Below are 16,469 nucleotides of genomic sequence, written 5' to 3'. Positions count from 1 at the left end.
GGACGATAAGATATGTTTAATGCATGATTTATTGAAATGATAAATTGAGGATTTCTTTTTAATTATTATAATTTTGTCCTGATTATGTGCTGATGCAGAGGACATTGGAAATGAGGGGGGTTTACTTGAAAATGTTCAGTATTTATAAATGTTTTTTAAAGACGGTTATTTTATTGTTCGCTATTTAAAAGTATGAATCTGTATTGCTATAAACTGAATAAAATAGTTAGAAAAAAAGATTTAAAATTCTTTACAAATGTTACAATAGTTAGCATATGTTACAAAAGGTATGAAGTTTCCATGTCCTTAAATGTTGTTGATTTGTTAGAGAGGGCATATGTAACTGATATGGAACTTTGAAGTCGCCAAGTTCCAAGTGAAATGGGTGGGTTGTAGAGGGGGAGGGTAGATGACATTTGGAGGAAGACATGCAAACAAGGAGGTGCAGGGCTCCTTGTGAGTAACTTTAATAAATGCATTACAACTTATCATGCGTCTGCCACATTATTAAAGTTGGCTTTGCTAATGTTTGCGTTTCATTCTTGTCTGCCACACAATTGCCCCAACACCAATACCCGAGTGCTGCATGCACATCTCTGTACAGATTGTAGTTTTTACCCTCATATGAAGGGGAGAAATGCTTAAGAGGGAACCAGGGACGGCCCAAGGTATTTTGCCACCCTAGGCAAACTGTCAGATTGGCGCCCCCGCCCCACTCCAGATCCTAACCATTCTCAACCAACCCTACACATTTTGTTACTGATTGCCGCAAACCCATTACCTCCACCTAACACTCACATCTTTGGCTGTGGATGGATCCCATTGCACTTTCCTCACCCTCACCTCCATTCACAGTGTTAGGTTTCAGAAGTCAAATGAAAGCCTCTGTGTTTCATAAATACAGGTTTATTAAACAAGTCAATGGTACTATAGAAACAACAATCCTCCCCCACCAAACATAACAAAACATTTGGTTGGATTTTCTGTGAAACAACTGAGGCTCATATGTGAATCTGGCAATATACAATATGGAAGGTTATCAAAACACTTTTAGAGGAGAAATGACCACATGAGGAAATGTATATATCTTGAAACGTTAAAAAAGGTTTCTCAAAACATTAGAAACACATCTGTGTAACTCTCCCAAGTGGCATGTAAAAAACGAGGACGGACACATGCTCCGAATTAAGGTTTGAGAAGTAGACAAAACTTGATGAAACAAAACCCGCTTCCACATTTCAAAAAAGATGAATTGTTGTAAAAGCATGCTCCCAGGTTGAAGGGCTGAAGACAGCTGTTGGCACTTGCCAGCTTCACTCTCAGTGAATTGCACCTCTCCCACCAACGACTCCCCCCCCCCCACAGCCTTGAGTTCACGAGGTGAGAATTGTCCCGCAGAAGGGGCTGACTTTTAGGTTAGCATGCAAAAAAAGAGTAATCAACAAACGAATGTGGGGTAGCTCAAAACAGCAGCTTCAGGTGCCCTGCCAGATTTGGTGCCACACCACCAAAACAAAAGAAACAAGCATTGACAATGCCAACAGTTTGGGCCTTTTTATAGGCATGGGAAAGGCATGTGCCGGGCACTGCAGTAGTAGTATTAACTGGTCATTGATGGTAGCAGGTGCTAAATAGTTTGAATACTTGGGCATATAACGGAAGTGCCTGTCAAATGTATGCCCAATACTTATACACAAGTCAAAACTGTTGGCTTTGCCAATGGTTGTTTTTAACAGGACATCAGTGGTGGACAGCATAGTACTTATAAATTGAGTAGCTGTAGGCAGGCCTGGTAACACATTTGTATTATATCAGTAGCGCATGTACAGCTCAAATCAAGTGAATAACTCTCAGAAGACTGCTTGGGCAAGCACTACAAGTGCAAAGTTGTATGGTAAAGCTTGAGTAAATCGAGCTCAAAGACATCCCAGCAGTGGATGCTTTTTTGGGCAGGAAGTGGGTTGGATGGGCCATAGCGTCAAGGATTAGCATGGCCTTGAGTAGTCAATGGGTGGGTCAACAAGCAAACAACACTGACAACCTTTTTGTCCCTCCTCATATGCCATTGCTCCTAACTCAGATTATAGGTGTGCTTTCCAAAACCAAAAATAAATGCTCTCATGATTCATCACATGGCCTGCGTGAAGTCCAGGAATGGTATCAACAGCATCACGCAGGATTGCTTCCTTTATCTTTGGACTCAATTATAATTGTAGCTCCACCCACGACATAATTCACGGCTATTACTGCCCATATGCACAGCAAATCTTGATTCCAACTTTGAGAGTCATTTCGCCAGGCCTTTTATTTAGAACATGGCTCAACCCGGTTACATATATTTACAAAAAAAGGAGACGTTCTGCTTGACAAAAATAAAATGGGTCTCGGGCGCAGTTATTTATTGGCCTCAGTTCATAAAGTAGTGAGTGATCTGGGGAGCCAAAAACACCCATTTCAAAAGCAAAGTCAGAGACAAGGGTATGACACAGAGCTGGGGGGAAGGAGTGAGGGTGTCTGTCTCACCTGATTAATCAGCTTTCGCCACGTTCAGAAGCTGCAGCTGCACCAGCTCTTTCCCCACAATGTGAAATATCGTCGGATGCCTTCTGAGCCAAACAAGACCGTCGGTCCATCCCTGAGTAACTACGCACAGAAGGCAGAACAAGAGGGGCACATGTGGTGCTTGCTCCGTAATGTGCAGGTGCCAGTGCTACCACAGCCACGCCCTTGATGCCACTCGTGAGCATGACCCAGGCCTGACCCCAACCTTCACAGCGCCACCTGGTCTCTCTGCTGCTGCTGCTGCCTGTGCCAGCCCGCAGACAGTGTACAGGGGACCGGGCTGTGCTATCACAGGCAAAGCCAGACAGTATACATTAAACGTAGCATGTTGAGTTAAAGCAGCATTTTGCTGCTCTAACATTTTGCACATATAGGCAAGAGCCTAACCTTGCCTAGTGATAGCACCGGCCTTGAGACGGCCCACATTTGTGCACGACTGTATGTAACCTGTCATCATCAGCAGCATCCCACCCCTGAACCCAGTGTTGGAAGCCAATGCGAAACTGAGTGCAATGTGTGTGGACGATAATAAGAAGGGCTTGCCTGTTTCTTGGGATTTCTCAATTTGCCCTGTGGGTGCCAATAACGTGTGTGTTTCATTTAAGAGTTCAGCACCATTCTGGTTCAATCACTTTCTGTGCAATGTTTACTATGTGAAAGTCCTGAGTATAGCATGTCTGTAAACAGAGCAGGTACAATTTCTTTCAGGCGCAACAATAACAAAAATATTAACACGATGCTAACATTTTGTAGTCTGTCAGCACCTTTTTCGAATGTTCTTTGCAATGGCATGTAATTACTCAGGCTTTTATGATGCATTTCCCTAATGTACCAATTTTCAGAATGTATCCTTGCGCTAAAGCCCCTAAATAGCCAGATTAATGGAATATTTGCCCAGTTCAAAGTGACTTTGCACTGCTGAAAAGTGACTTTGCACTGCTGACACAAACCCTGAAAGTCAATCGCAGAATAATGTCCCGGCAGTAGAAGGCCAAGCATAATTGGTGATCGGTGCACAAAAAGACGTTCTACAGTGACATAAATATCCCATGTTTCACCCTTTTATTTGAAATGTTCGATCAATCTGCAGTGGCTGATGCAAGAACGTGCTGCAGAGATAAGCCAATCATATTGCCAGGTCCTACATTTGGGCATTCGAAGATGAAATTTTTTTTTATTTGGTCTGTTATACCGTTTCCAAGGATTTAGAAAAACAGCATCATATTTCAAAGCTTAAAAAGCCAATAATTGTGGCTTTTTTGTAGGCATGGGATAGTCAATTGTCATGCACTGCCACAGTGACACTACCTTGCAACAAGATGTCAATAGCCAGAAAATTGTGTGTTATCTGGGTTTGTGAGAGCAGTGCTAATCAGATGCCTATATAATACTATGCATACGCCAGAACTGTTGGCTTTGGCAATTCTTGTTTTTATTTTTACAGGACTGCAATGCAATTACAGCGTTAAATCGAGTGGGTAAAGGTGACATTTGTATTACACCAATAGCACATTTACAGATGCCATTAAGCTATGAACTCTGAGCAGACTGCTTAGAAACAACACCGGCAGAGACCAAAGCTTGATGTTAGTACTTGTTACAGATCAAAGAGATCCCAGGAGGGTGTGTTTTGGGTGGAGAGGGGAAGAGAGTGGGTGAGGACGACCAAGGACCGTCAACGGGTGAATAAATAACCAAACAACACTCACAAACTTGCCCCGGTACCCACGTCCTTGCCACCCTAGACCTGCGATAGAAGTGTACCAAAAAAAATGTGTGGAACTGCGACTCTGGCGGGGGACACAGTAGGAAGCAAATGAGCAACGTGCAACACATTTTTCAAGGGTTGCAATCATGTTGGTTAACAGCCAATTGAGCTGAAATAGATTTTAATTTAGCTGTAACTGATATCCGGTGGGAAAATAGTGATGTGTGCTTTAACTTCATAAAGAACAGTTTCGGAATGGTGAAAATGGTTGCAAAAAGTAGTGGAGCTGTTAACAGTAAAAAATAAAAGTAGTGGAACACCGCCTCCGACCGTTCCTGCTCACTTCGACCACTGCCCTAGATGTACTTCAATGCAATCATTTTGGCTAATAGGTGGCACTTTGGCATTGGGCTCTTGGAACTTATCATGCTAGGAAAAATGTTCTTTGGGCATGGCCTATGTCCAAAGGAAAAAAAAGCTTGGATGTGCCAGGGCCTTGGCCTTCACCAGATTGGGTGTCCTTGGAGGTGCCGGGGACATGGCCTTTGCCCATACCCTGGGTGAAGGTTCCACTGGGCAATCCAGAGAGGACACATTAGGGCTCTTGAAGACACCTGCGGCATCCAAATGTTATGCCCTTGGCCAAGGGTCCGGGCTATATCCAATGCTCACAATGAGTGTCTTGAAGGTACCCGAGGCAAGGCCAAAACCAATGCCTGGAAAAGTGTCCACAGATAATGTCTGCAGGCCCTGCCCATTGGGGAACATGATTATCTTGGAGGTGCTTGCGGCATAGTTGAAAATCATGCGTAGAGCAAAGTGGGTGTCTTGGAGGTTCCAGAGTTATGGGCAAGGCCATTCCTCAGGCAGAAGGGCTTCTGGGGATGGCACACTGAGGGTCTTGAAGGAGCCCGTGGTATGGTGTAGGGGCCTATGCTATAGGTAGCCTATTGACTGTACATGGCCCGGATGTATCAGGGCTTGGTGGCGTGCCATGCCTTAAGCAAAATGTCCTGGAAGTGCCTGGGAGTGGCCTCTGTGCATGTCCACAGGTCATGAAGGGGCCACAAGCATGACCGAAAGACCATTCCCCAGACAACATCTCCCAGGAGCATTGCTGAGGCCATTGGGCAAACTATCCAAGTAGCCAAGGTCCATGTGCAAAGTAGGTGTCTTGGCGGTGTCTTGGGTATGCTGCTGGAAATGGTTGCACGCAATGCCTATTGGACACATTGGGGCTCTTGAAGGAGGCTACTGTATAGCCGAAGGCCATGCAATCAAGAGAATATTGGAATGTTGGCAGCCCATGCCCAGTGGACACAGTGTATGGCTTGAAGATGCCAGTGATCGGCAGAAGGCCATGCTTCCAGCTAAATTTCCACTTCGGCCATGGTCTTGAAGTTGCCGGGGGGATGGACAAAAGCCATGCCCATGGCAAAGTGCCTTTTATGCACAGCCACAGGCCATGCTCAGTTGGTGTGTTGGTTGCTTTGGTCGTTTTTGGGGCGTGGCTGAAATGCCATACAGCAGGCAGTGTCCTCTGAGCATTGATGCAGCCTTTCGGCAAAGTATTGGTCTTCATTGGCCATGCCCTGGGTAAAGTATCCATTGGGCATAACTGCAGGCCATGCAGGTCTCTTGGAGGTGCCTGACACATGCCATGCATTAGACAAAGGGCTTCTGGGAATTGCCAGAAGCCATGTTAATTGGGCACATTGGAGCTCTTGAAGGAGCCAGGGTAATGGCTGCGGGCAGAGTATCCACTGTTTGTGGCTAAATGGCCATGCACAGTGGAAACAATGTGTAGCCTGGCCTTGCCAGGGATGTGGCTGAAGGCTATGCCCCAGGAATAGGTCATTGTGGCTGAAGGCCACACCCAAAAGCAACCTGGGGGTCTTGGCGGTGCCAGGGGCCATGTCTCGTGCAAAGTGTCCACTGCAGCCATACCCAGTGGGAAGACCTGGGGTATTTTAGATGCTTGGATCATGGCCTCAAGTCATACCCTCAGCAAAGGGGCTACAGGGAATGTTTTGTTTCTTTTGATTGTTGCGCCTGAAAGAAATTGCATCTGCTCTCTTTACAGATATTGTATACTCCGGACTTTAACATAGTTAAAATTGTACAGAAAGAGCAACAGAATCGTGCTGCCCCTTAAAGGAAAGTGTATCATTTTACCAAAACACACACATGTTATTGACAGCCACAGGGCAGGCAATGAGCACTACCTCCGAACAAAGGCTGTGGTAGCCTAGGTTAATAACGTTTGTAATAATTCCTCCTCGCTTATATTTCACCTGGCACCTGTTAAGATTCTTAGGGGTTAGATTACAGTAGAGTGCTAAGAAGTGGTCTAGCTGTGGAGCGACCCAGTCGTGTGACCTAATCTTGGTCAAGACGAAAGACTCAAATTCCTCACCTTTTGGGATGGGGGGGGAATAAAGGTGTCAGTCAGTTTCCACATTTGCTGCCTGTGGTGCAACACATCTGTTCTACTCACAGAGGGACACCTGTAAAGAATCACCTTGACACAAGTGACCAGCTGCCAATACCTTCTCCTATCCTTTATTTCACGATATTACTCCTGTTATAAATAATTTACATTGCTGACAGTGGAACTTACCTGGTTACAGAGTTTCTGCCATCCCCTACTACCTTTCTCTACTCACTCTTAGTTAGATCTTGAAGACACACACATTATTAGCCAATTAGTCTCTCATCAATGTATAATGATGCCATTTCCTTTCCCGAGTGTCCCTCCCATGCCTATGAACATATACCATCCACTCTCCAGGGAACTCTGTAATTACGTATTGATGCACATTTCCTTTCATTATGTGCTTGGCTTCTCCCCTCCCCAGTTGGGGAGGTGAGAACCTGGGAGTCTGTCTACAGGCACTCGGTTTACAAGGCCACTCACCTTAAAGCAGTCTTATCCCTTCCTCTCTCGCTCACACCCTTCACAGTCAGGTCCTGCTTCCCTGGTCTACCACCAGTCCTACAGGCATTGGCTCTTTTTTCCATCAGTTATGTAGTCACTAAGATTCCATGAAGACCCCATGCTGCCACCTACTGCCATTTACCCCTCACTGCAGTACAGAGCCACCCAACAACCAGTATGCCATTGCACCAGGAACTACTGATTTGAAAAGTTAACCCCTTAAGTGCATGGCAGATTTTCTGAACACTCTATTGCCACTTAAATAGCAGAACAGCATTCACAGCCTTCTAAACGACATGTGTGTTACTCTTGTTACTCCAATGCATGTGGATGTGTGAGTTCCTTCCCTTTTGAATGCCTTTCCACCTTGGAGGATGTTGACAAGGTAACACCTTAATATATGGTATTGCCCAAAGGCACAGAGGGATTCCTCCAGTTTTTTGGAAGTATTTATATTAGTATATGGGTAACGAGGATTACTAAAACCACAGAAATATTCTGTGTTTTAAATGTTAATTCATTATTTGTACTGTGCTTGTTCTTATGTTCAGTGCTTTGGTGTAAGGCGCTATAAAAAAACCAAATAAAATACAAAATACAAAATATACGTTGGGCATTTGAGAAGGGGCCAGCAAGAAGGTTTGATTTCAGGTTTGGAAAGCAGTGCATTATCACAATTCCAGCTTAAGTGCTATACTCTGTATTTTTGTTAGGCACCTATGGCCATTTGGAGGAGGGTTGGAGTGTGTTTACAGAGGTTTCTCACTGAGTACTTGAAATGCAAATAATGTATTGGTAGATTACAGCCCTATCTGAGTGCAGTGAAGGAGCTGATTCACTGTGGTGATGTGGCTGCCTTATAGCTGTATAGCACATACCATTTCAGTGTTCATTAAGCCAATAGAAATTAGATTCACTGGTTATATTACTTTGCTTCAAAAAGAGAGCTTTTGATGAAAAAACTGTACAGAACTTCAAGGGCAATCTAGGATATGTCAGCTGTACTCTTGCCAAAGGCATATATATATATATATATATAATACGAACGGCATCAACAGAAACTGTTCAGGCGAGCAGCACTCCACAAGCAAAAAGTGTTCCAATGGCGTAATGATCACGGAGAACCAACAGCAGTGTAGATTCTGAGCTGAAAGCATCCATAGAAATAAAATAGGCATTCACCAACTAAGCACAATCTATGACTCAAATGAAGTCAAAAATGGCAGGCACAATTAGAAGGACACCAATTTAAAGTAAGATAACAATATGACCTTGTTTATAAAACCTCCTCTGTAAATGTGGTAAATCCCACATTATAGATAAAAATAGTAATTGCTGTGTTAGATAGCAGAGTGCAAAGCTTGCAAAATAATGAAAATCAGGACTTACTTTAAGACTTGCTGTCCCTCAAGGATACAAAACTGCTATTCCACACTGTAAGAGCTACATGGAAAAATCGTTTGCATAAATCACTTAAATATGCAAGTGTCTGGCACATTGCCAGGCTGTTCCTTTATGCTTCATTACGAAAACAGATGTTGGCCATAAAGTCTGTAGGTTTTTGGGCTTAAAGTAAGCTAATCAAACAATACGGATAGAGCAATAGCAAGATCAAGAGTTGAGAAGGCCAGATGGTGTAATAGGGTCCAGAGATTCAGCACACAGCAGGCAGGCGCAGAGATGCTTCGGACAGAGAAGCCAGAAACTGAAGGCTTGCAAACCATCAATCCGGTGATGATACACTGAATGTTGAAATGCAATTTTGGCCAAATGCATCTTTGATTTTGGGTTAACTTTGAAAATGAATGCACAAGTGATTTTTTGCTGTTGGATTTTACATACTTAAGGCTCATAATTAAATAAAGACTCATTAGAAAATCTGCAATCATTGGTAAATGAACTCTCATTAGAAACCAAAAGCTCATTATTAAATGTGCAAGCTTTAGTAATTGAGTGATTACTTTTTACTGAGTAAAGATTATGGGCCTTCTTACATGTTTGCTGGTATCCCGCCAGTAATTCCGGCGGGATACTGGCAAATTGCACCTACCGTTTCCACCGCCTAATCTCAGAATTACCGGAATATTACAGGTGGTAGAAAGGACGCTAAATTCCCATTTCATGGAGTCTCATAGGACTCCATGGAGAGGATTGCTGGACTTTTCGGCACTGGTAATACTGGTGCCGGTAATTCTGGCATTTATTTGCTGGTAGGGGCCGAATTTACCAGCAGCTCTTGGCTGAAGGTAAAACAGTGCCCCCACTGGCAAACATATGTTCTGCCAGTCCGGTAAAAGTGCTGATGTTGGAATTACTGGATCGGGGTTGAAAGCACGAGATCCGAATGTTCGAGGGAGAAAAGACCGAAGATTTTTTTTCAGAAATAACCTTCAGTCTTTTCTCCCCTGAACATTTCCAACTTGGGCTCAGCCCCCACCGACGCCGCCACCACACCCCACCCACATGGAATTTTCAAACGGCTGATAATGCAGCCAAATCACGCATTCGGTCATTTATTTTCAGTCATTTTGGTTCATTCCGAATTACTGGCGATTATACCAGCAATTATACTGGACTGGCAAAACTGTAATGAGGCCCTATAACTTTAGCATATGCAAGAGAAAAATGAACAGTGGCATTTTGCAATGATCAGAAGAGAAGTAAGGGGGGTCTAAGCCTGAGAATTCAGTAAAAGAGGAATGTTACCCACTTACTTTCTCATTAATGTTAATCAAATACAGTGGTTTTTGGTGAGGGGTGAGCAGGATGGACTGCTGTCTGATTTGGGAAACGCTGAACGCAACTTCAAAACATTGCCAACCTGTAGTTAAATGGTAGGTTTGCATGAAACCTGATTAGCTCTTCTGCCTCTAAAACCCATTTTCATTTTTGCAAATAGTGCCGATAATCGTGAAGAATGTCTAGTTACTATTCTAGCTCTAAAAGCAACAGACTTGATTTTTTAACTCAATGTAACACACTGATTAATCAAGAGATCACTTTATGAGAATTCATTTTTCAATGACAATTTATCCAACTGTAATGTACTCGTAGGTGGTGCAAGTAAAGCTGATATCCAAGAACTACAATAAATACAGAACAAAGCCATCTGCATCATCTTTCAGATGAAGCGTTCAGAACCTACAACTGCAGCTAGAAAAAAACTGCATTGGCTCCCTTTGGAAGCCAGAAGCCAGTTTAAACTGCTAACTATTTGCCATAAATGCATCTTTGGTAATGCACCCGTCTATTTGAAGGACGTTGTTAGCATTTACCAGCCTAAAAGAAATCCAAGATCAGCAGAAGACTCCATACTGGTACAGCACTGGGTGAAACGATCCTGTGGGTTCGGAAGGGCCTTTCATACCCAAGGAGCCAAGGCATGGACTGCTTTGCCTGCACCATTGCGTAAGACAAAGGACCTTTCTGCTTTCCGGAAACAATTGAAAACGTATCTTTTCAATTAGTATGAATTCCTGCAGGTAGCTTTCCGTCACTATATCTGTCTCTCGGCCCGTGGATGCCTACGGGCTTTGGCGCGATATAAGCAAAATAACAATAACTCTAAAAACACATGGAATACAATCTACAGAGTGTTGAGTTTGGGACTTAATGATCAATAGCTTGTGGGTATGATCTATGGCATGCATTCTGTAAATCTAAGATTCTTTTTCTATTTTTCTAGGAGGCTCCAGAGGATCCTGTAGTGACACCTGGTCCACTACACAGTGCTGGTGTTTCCAAATGAAAAAGGGCAAATGGCAACCAATCACTCCAATGCGTAGACCACGGACAAACCATGCCAGTGCCATCCTGAATGGAGAGATCTACGCCATTGGAGGTCAGTGAATTGATGTTCACAAATTACTTGTTCACCTGCTCGCTGAAGGTGTCGGGCTTGAGGCAGAGAGGTGCCCACAAAGCCAAAGGGTGAAAAGTGCACAAGAGACAGCAGTCTAAGGAATCCTGCAGACAAGAAAGGATAGGCAATAACTACAGGCAACAAAGTGAGTGAACAGAAAGGGGCAGGGAGTACAAGTAAGACAAACTGGTTCCCAATTGTGTTGTACACAGAATGGGGGAAGAGTTTCCCACTTGGTCAGGGGAAACTCTGGTCTTCAGAGCTAGTTACTATTACAGGGCCCCACTCTGAATGCTCATGGAAAGGAGCAGCAGGAGTGGGTGTCTGTGTCTGTGCCCTAAGGCACGAACAAGGAAACAATACTCACAAGACTGAAGCCTGTATGGGTCCAGCAAGAACTGAACAGTGACTGCTGCCTGAAACAGGAACCAGCAAACTGTTAACAACATGGCGCAGGTACAATAGCAAACCACACCGAGGAAAGGGGCAGAGATTGCCTGCTGGGAAACCCAGCAGCCTTCTATGAACAAAGGAATTACATAAGCACAAGTGAGGACACGAATAGCAACAGAAATATTCCGGGAAAGAATAAGAAGTCAAAGTGAGAAAGGTTCAGGAATGAGAGCAAGAAGAAAGAGGAAAGCAATAAGACAAGAAAGTGAGAGGGTACAGGAGACTGGAACTGCAGACTAGAAACTAAAGACCGGAATCAAGGAACAGTGTACTGAACTATAAACCAGGAACAAGAAAACTCAAAACTGAAACTCTGGACTAGCATAACAAAGACTGAACTGCAGACAGATAACAAGGAAACTCAGGACTGTAATCTAGGAAGATAAAGGCAGGAAGCACAGACTATGGGCACAGAACAGGGAAATGCAGGCAGAGAACAAGAGAATAGCTGGTTGAGAGCAAGGGGCTGCAGCCAGGGAACAGAGGGCTGTAAGCAGGGGAGCAGTGCTGCAGGGCAGGAAGCACAGTCATACAGGGCAGAGGAGTGCAGGCAGCAGCAGAGAGCACAGGGAAAAGGAACAGGAGAAAGTTCTTTAAACAGCAGGACACAGCAGAAATCCAAGGATCAAAGCGACAGGGTCTGCGAGCGAACTCAATGCAAGAGTGCTGTGCTCCTGCAGGCAGCTGCTTAAATACTGCCCTGCCCTGTGCTGAAGAAGGCTCATTAGCAGCACCTGGAGCACTACACGTGAAGGTTATCTGCCTCCTCCATCTCTGGTCCAGGGAAAGTGAAAGCAGCACTGATCTCTAAGGCTAGTGGGGATTATAGTTCTGAGACTGTTGCATAGGAATAGGCAGGCAATGAGAACTGCCACAAGGTGCATTATGGCAAATGTAGTTTCTGTAATTAAATAAGGAAGTTCCAAAGTGTTGCAAATGGAAAGTAAAGACAAAATATGAATTGGTATTGTCCAGGGAGGATTATGGTGATGGATGAGTCACAAATAGTCCACAATGGGTGCTAATTGGTGGTCCAGTAGCACAGTCATGAAGGAAGGATGTCTAACCTCCCAATATGAGAATTCCCATAGCAGGTTCTTTTACCCAGGCACAGAATCTTGTTCATCCTCTCTATTTCTGCAAGGAAGATTGTGTTTTATTTAGTTCCTCCTGTGTGGAGGATGATGTCTCACTCACTGTTTAGGCGTCACTGTCAAGCTGTTCTCTCCATGCACCAAGAATCTTTGTTCTTGTGTTGCTCTCAACACAGTTGCAGAGCTTTAGCGATGAGCATATGTATCTTGATCTCTCCTTGTGGGCACAATTAGCAGAATAGGACCACTTCACCTCAGGAAGCCTACTCATACTGTGCATACTCTAGTCCACCAGGCTTTAAGCACAGCCAGGCAGTCGTGCTGAGAGCATCCATTTGGAGGAGTGATAGTGCAAGGCCCACCATTATTTGAAAGTGTTCATAGTCTTAGTTGGGTTATACCTCTGTGGAAGGTAGGGTCAGTGTGGCATTTTATCCTCACCTGACCTTTCCCAGTGTTCAGGAAAGCACCCGCTTCCCCACTTGAGCTGGCTCGAATATAATCATTTGTCCTGATTTCTTTAGTACTTCACCTTCACACTCACGCTCTCCTCCACCCTCCTTGATACACGCCCACTCCGGAATCTCTTTACCTACACACCTCTTTTCTCTCTATTGTTCTGTAGTGCTTTGCAGTCCTTCGGAATAGTATTAGAAAATGTGCAAGCACCCCAATCAATGTAATGCACCTGTGATGCTGCCTGCCCTGTGAACTCCTCTGCCTGACTCTTTCCTTTTCTTCTTCACCCATCATGCTTTGAATGGTCCCTGGGCAATGTTGGGCACTATATATAAGTAACCTAACAAACGTGTTTGTGTATTTATTTGTTTTTCAGTTTGTTTAAATTGGATTTGCTAGGAGGGCTTTTTTAACAACAAGGACCAGGTCTGCTGTGCAAATTAAAAGCATTCATTGCTTTCTCTTAGTTTTTGGTACTTACAAAATTGTGTCTTTGAGATAATCCTTCATGCCATCAGTTTGAAGAGTAAATAGTGGAGTGCTATTATGTACCCCTTCTGTATATTGTGATAGGAATACTGTTATTAATGAAAGCATTAATCACCATCAAATAGCTTAAATGATACCTACTTCTTATTTAAAGAGTAGACCTACTTCTTATTTGATGAGGGAATGTAAAGATTAATAAGAATTAGGGTGAGTAGATGAGTACCAGTTCTAGCTGCATTGCATCATTGCTGGTCAGTCAAAAGCCAACATAACTCTGAGACTTTCTGTGCTAACACAATATTTTCTTTTCAGAGCTTTCAGAGCAAAAGGCCAGCCAGCAACCATGATTTTTCAAATGCCTGGATAAAGGCAGAATTACCTGTCAGCACACAACTGTAGAAAGGCACTGAAAAAAAAAGAAAATTTCACTTTTTCAGTAGTAGACAACGCGATAATGCTGTCAGAAAACAAAGTTGCTGGAATCCGGTGGGATGGGGTTCTCAGGACTGCCAGAGAGGTTTTCAGGAGGCTTTAATCACTTTATAATAGATCTTTAATGGGGTACCTGGGCATTTAAAGAAGTCTGTCCCAGCCTCCCAGAGTCCGAACCGGACTTGCAGTGTTATCTGAATACAAACCATTGAATCTCACAAGAATAGGATCCACCCTAAGGTCACTTAGCGTCTCCCATAATTTACACCTGTTAATGATATCAAAGTTAACTCAAGATACAAAATTACCATGCAGACACTCTTCTAGAGTACAACATATTTTGCCACTGAGGAATAACGGTTAAATATCTGTAGTGCCTGTTGTTAGGACCGTTTTTCAAAAGTCCAACTAAGAGCTCCATAAAACCATACATCTGAGACAGTACATAAGCTCCACTCTTAGTTTAAGGCTGTACCACCTGAGAAGGTTGGTAGCATAGACAGATCAGCCTGGCTTATTTTAGGAGGGAGAGAGGGCTGTAGCTTGATACAAAGAAATTGTAGCATACATATGGTCCAAAGAAACACTGAAACCTTATGGGGCTTATCACCGGTTGGGCGGAGCTGTAGAAATGTGGCGGTAACTCTATTACCAAGTTTGGGCAGAAAGTGGGAGGTTTACCTCAAGCTTTTTGCTGGAGGTAAAAATCTCCACTTTCTGCCCATTTGCAGCGCTATTACCGTGTTGCAAATTGCGCAGTGGTAATAGCGCGCAACATGCCCTATACAGTCCTATGGACTCTTTAAAAAATTGGGACTTACAGTCATACCACAACTCAGGATCCAGCGCTAATAGTGCCGGTCAGAGTTGCAGTAACACCATTTGCATTGGCGGTATTCTTGCAGATTTACGGCTGGGATACCGCCAAGGTTCTGATAGAGCCCAATATAGTGTAAAATAAAGGGTTTATTTAAATACAAGTAGGCCCAGATAAATATTGGGGAAATAAGTACTATAACATATCATATAAAGCGAATTATAAAAACCATCTCAATACTTATGGGATACAACCCAGAGTATAACCTAATTAAGAATAGCAATCAGCAGTTCAAGGTGATTCAAACCTACAACACATTTGGGTAACACCCGGCTCACTTTCAGGCTCCCCACTTCCGCCTCTTCTCCTTCTCTCATCCCGGGCTGTCTCTTTGCAATTCAAGAGTGGTGCGCCGCCAATGATCTGAATGGCAGCAAGATGCAGATCCTCCTCATTGGCACACCTGCAACCCTCTTTCCCCTCACTCTCCGGCCGGACTGCCTTGGCCCTCCTCCTGCACCCACCTGCGAGGCCAAGAACCTCAGGGTTATCTTTGACTCCACACTCTCCTTCTCTGCTCATATTTCCGACGTCTCTAAGAAGTCAAATTACCAATCACACCTCCTCAGAGGTATTATCCCTTTCCTCTCCTTCACCCAGAAGCTCACTGTTTCGAGAGCTCTGGTTCTCTCTAGGCTTGACTACTGCAACATCCTCTTTTTAAATCTGCCTGCCTCTACTCTTCGCCCTCTGCAAGTCATCCAGAACAGGACTGCGAGACATGTCCTTGGCCTCAAGCCCAGGGATCGTATCGCTCCAGCACTTAAGTCCCTCCGTTAGCTCCAAGTGGCTGTAAGGATCAATTTCAAGAACCTTTGCATTATCCACAAGGCCTTCTGGAGCCTGGGACCAAAATATCTCCAGCTTTCTCTTCTGATGTATCTTCCTACTCGGGCCCTTCACTCCCCCACCTCCCACTCCCTGAGGGTCAAGCGATTTTCCAAGCAACGAGCAGGGGGAATATCTCTCTCTTCGGCAGGCGCTTCAATCTGGAAAAGCCTCCCTGCCTCTCTGAAACTTGAGCAAAACCCTCTCTGGTTCTGGAAGCAGCTCAAGGCTTTCCTCTTTTCTTCTGACTTCCCTCTTCCTCTTCCCTGCTGACCTCCTGGCTGATATGCACTGGTTACCTGGCTACCCCCCTGAACCACGGGCCCAGGTCCCTGCCCTCCCAGCTGCATACATGCACTGCCTCCTGGAAAGCCTGCACTTGGGGCTGTATCTGTAACTCTACAGTCCCCCTTGGCCCCTACATGCACTATCTAGCACTTGCTCTTCTGCATTTAACCTTGCACTGCCACCTGCTGGCCGCCTTTTTTGCTCTTGTTGTTCTGCTCTAATATCCTGCACTTTATCCTCCTCCCCTTCCCATGGCACTTTTCCCTTTCCCTTTCCTCTCCCCTGCACTTGCATGATCTCAGTGTCACTGGGCCTAGTACGATCGTTGCCTTGCTCCCTATTCCCCTCCCCTGCTTCGTTGCGCTTTGAAACACTTGTGTATGGGCGCGCTATAATTAAAATATCATATCATTCAGAATGGCAGTCAGCTATTCTTGGGGAGTAAAACCAGCTTATATATACTTTTCGAATACCATCAG

General features: G+C 44.3%; 1 protein-coding gene across 2 annotated transcripts in view; it reads left to right on the top strand.

Moving 5' to 3' along the window:
• The window catches only part of KLHL30 (kelch like family member 30), a 347,037-nt gene that overhangs the window by 208,503 nt on the left and 122,065 nt on the right, over positions 1-16,469 (top strand). For both annotated transcript variants that reach the window (XM_069617770.1, XM_069617769.1), the window contains exon 5: positions 10,894-11,049. In XM_069617770.1, the coding sequence (XP_069473871.1) occupies positions 10,894-11,049 (156 nt within the window). The remainder of the gene's footprint in view (positions 1-10,893; positions 11,050-16,469) is intronic.

Source organism: Ambystoma mexicanum, chromosome 10, assembly GCF_040938575.1.
Source record: "Ambystoma mexicanum isolate Mex_15411 chromosome 10, UKY_AmexF1_1, whole genome shotgun sequence".
NCBI classification, from domain to species: Eukaryota; Metazoa; Chordata; class Amphibia; order Caudata; family Ambystomatidae; genus Ambystoma; species Ambystoma mexicanum.
This window is presented reverse-complemented; position numbering and strand designations above follow the sequence as displayed.